At 39.4% G+C, this 3,504-nt stretch overlaps 1 protein-coding gene across 1 annotated transcript; it reads right to left on the bottom strand.

Annotated features, from left to right (window-relative positions):
• Positions 1 to 416: 416 nt before the first annotated feature.
• On the bottom strand, positions 417 to 1,564 carry LOC120356479 (the record flags this gene model as incomplete). Its single annotated transcript, XM_039445409.1, has 2 exons — positions 1,431 to 1,564; positions 417 to 643 (listed from the first exon to the last, which is right to left on the bottom strand). Coding segments are annotated over exons 1-2 (361 nt in total), but the record flags the coding sequence as incomplete, so codon positions are not given.
• Positions 1,565 to 3,504: the final 1,940 nt, after the last annotated feature.

Consider the following 3,504-nt stretch of genomic DNA (forward strand, 5'->3'; position numbering starts at 1 on the left):
AAGAAAACCAGAGGAAAACCTGTGTTTTCCTGACGTCACACGAATGCACTACGGCTTTGTTTACGGAGGTAGTGGTATAAACCAGTTCTTTTCTTTATTGAAATATAGGTTGTTTTATTTTCTCTGCTGATAGCCTCTTATCATGAATATGAGACTTCCATTTCGTAATAGGAAGATCCGTATATGCAGATGCTCAGTTTGAACGGAGTAATGTCAGCTGTTCGTTTAAACCCCGAATGAAACACATTATGATGAATGCAACCATATCCAGGAGTAAACGTAGTTTAGCGTTAAAAATTTCATGATGTATGTGGTCGTATTAGAGAGTACCAAGCCGGCAAATATAGTGATCATTAAGGAGCAGTTAGTGATGGAAAGTGAAATTGAAGATTAGTAATGAGTGTTTTGTAACTTGCCTGTTTTGAATGTTTGTATGGCTTCGGTGGGCAGCCACTGTCTCCAGAAGTCGGCGAGGTCTCCATAACTGAGTCGCTCGCCGGGGCTCGACCCAGGGTCGTCGTGGCCGAGGACGGGAAACACAAACTGACTGCTGAAAGCGTTCCTCAACAGACTTGTCAGGTTCTGCAGCGCTGAAACTTGGTGCTCCGACGACCTGCCAATGGCTGTCCGAGATAGTCCGTCTCTGTGAAAAGCAAAGTCAGCATTTAGGGTCGTTTACACAGTGGAATGATACTTAGCAGTTAAGGTGTAGCTTGTAGTTCTTTGCAAATTTTCCTTCTTAATCTGATATTTTTGAATTTATTAAGCTTTTTCCTGTGTTTGAGCTTTCCGAAGTGGTTTTTCGTCTTTCTAACAGCACATTAATAAGTGACACTTGTCATAAAAATCACGTTCATGAGTAGTTCTATAGTACTGGGTTCATGAGTTAGTCTAGTTCTAGCTCATTTTAGAAGTTCAAGCTCTTTGCTTCAAGTACTGTATGAATATTCAAGGGCACCAAAAACGTATCACATCATCAAAACACGAGACCCTTGTTTAGTCACAGTTCAATTCCACTTTGTAGGGCGGCTGTAAAGTTCTAATTAAATATCACGGCACGCTGTGCTAGAAATTAGTAGTTTGAGACACTCGGCGGCTAGGATAAGGCGGCGGCGGCCTTAAAGCCGCAATATACGAGAGAGAGTCGACAAGTTTTAGATGCTTGTCGCTTGTTATGTAAGTCAAGTTTGTTGTCCAGGTAGACTACAAACGAGGGGGTGATGTGGATTGTGCTATACATGGGGGTTGATAGGAGGGAGGGTGACGTGGACTACAAACAAGAACAGGGCGAGTCCACCATGTTCCTACAGCCTCCAGTTCCCAGGCTACAAGGACCCAACTACAACTATTCGGCCGTTGTTTCCATCTGTGTCAAGACGTAGAGACCTGCAAGCAGTCCGACGTTGCCGTTGCTTCTAGCTGCCTCCTACGTCAACATGATCTCCCTGAACCCTGCTCCCACCCCTTCATCCCACCCCTCGAACTCCCTCGAAAACCTCTTATTGAGTTTTGATGGTTGCCCTGGCTTGCCTGCCCTCTTGGCACCAACAAACCCAAACTTCATGCAGATCTTAACCCCTCGAGCACAGTTCGCCAAACTTATTTTCCTCGCTCACTCGTATTCATTAGATTTCCATCTAATTTCGCTATCCTTGCAAACTACCAGTGCCTACTACTGCGCTGATGACTCTAAACTCACTAGCATGAATACTGAACGGGTTTGGAATTAGAAATTCATAACGATTTTTGATTCGATATCTAGAAGCAAACTACCAAGGCTTACTACTGCGATGGTGACTCCTAACTCACTGGATGAATACAAGCGGGTTGGAATTGGAAATTCATAACGATTTTACTGTAGAATTGATATCTCGACTCCAATATTCATGTTTATTTATTCATTAATAAAATAATATAAAATCTTATAGCACCCTTTATTTTAAAAAGAACTTTAAAATAGTTTAACAACTGTTATATTGTTTATATTGTTTTATTAATTTAAAAAGTAGCCCATGTCAATGAAGTGTTTTTATTTATTTATTCATCACATTGTGTACAAATACTTAACATGAGGAAAGGCAAAACAGGCTCATGCCCAAAACTGTCCCATTTTCAATTTATACTATACTGTCCAAATCAAAATGTTGGTTATGTCACTTTCACTTTCCAAAATACAATTTACGCTCTTCAATACTCAGATAACCGAACAATGTTGAAAAATCTTCTTCGAAATTGGAGATACTGCTTCCTCTATTTCCTTTTAATTGGGAGGAATATGATAGATTAGTATTATTAGATTATGATACTCAGAATAGATATGTGTGGAAATTCGATTATGTATAGTTAAGGTGCGGACTGAACGGGTAAGTCTACTGCTTCCTTTATTATTTGCTGTTTATTGAATATAATATATCATATTAGTATTATTAGATTATGATATTCAGAATAGATATATGTGGAAATTCGATAATGTAGAGTTAAGGTGCGGATAGCCGATAGAACAAGTAAGTCTCGGTGAAGATCGATGCTACTAAACACCTAAATGTGCAGTGATAAAAGCATTTGAAATAATTGATATAGATATACAAAGTCGATAGCGAGCTGAAATATATATATCGACCTGACCTTCGCCTATCTCCAATATCAGCTCTAGAGAAGAGTTATTCATAAAATGTGAATTTCAACACATTTCTTACAATATCGGGGCACCGAGCTCCGCTCTGGAGTACAAAAGCATATAAAATTTATTACGAAAGAAGAAATTATAGTATATTTATAGTTCATACAGGAAGGTTCTATCTAATCACGGAGAATTGAGATTAATTCCCAGAGGAATGCAAAAATTTCTCTCACAAGAGCATGTTAAATTTTAATCCAAATCAGAAAAGATCATTTCAAAAAGATAGCCTATCAGATGGTTTCTACTGAAATTAATAAGGATTAAAATTCAACCGGCTCTTGTACAACCAGCACTAAATGCGAGATAAATCACTTTTAACATGAAGAGGAGAAACCCATTTCTCCCTCCACAGTTTGTAGCATAGACACAGACGGACATCCTGCGCATAATTGGATGCGCCGTGTCATTTTGCTTCATGTTCTTGTGATGAAAACATCTCTGTAGCATACACAAACCAATATACTTGCTGACCAGTACACTACTTGGAACATTGCCAGCAATTGGAGGGGAGTGTTGCCGCGTCGCGTTACAAAGCTCTCACTCAGAGACAAAAGAAGGGAGAATGCTGCTAGGTAGTGGGAGTGATTAGTGGAGGATAGAGCATCGGACCTCTCTGTCTTCGAGAAAGAGCCGTGTTAAAAGTAATTTATCTCGCACTTTAAGTACCTGATTAAATGATTACAAAAGTTCAACAGCTGAGTCATAATTTTGACACAGTCCCACACACATGCACTCGCTCACTCACTTCCATCATCAACAGACGACGAAATTATCAGCTGTTTTTCCAAGGATGAATAAATACTTTTAATGTCCCTCATCGAGTT

Source organism: Nilaparvata lugens, unplaced genomic scaffold (genome assembly GCF_014356525.2).
Source record: "Nilaparvata lugens isolate BPH unplaced genomic scaffold, ASM1435652v1 scaffold6858, whole genome shotgun sequence".
Lineage (NCBI taxonomy): Eukaryota > Metazoa > Arthropoda > Insecta > Hemiptera > Delphacidae > Nilaparvata > Nilaparvata lugens.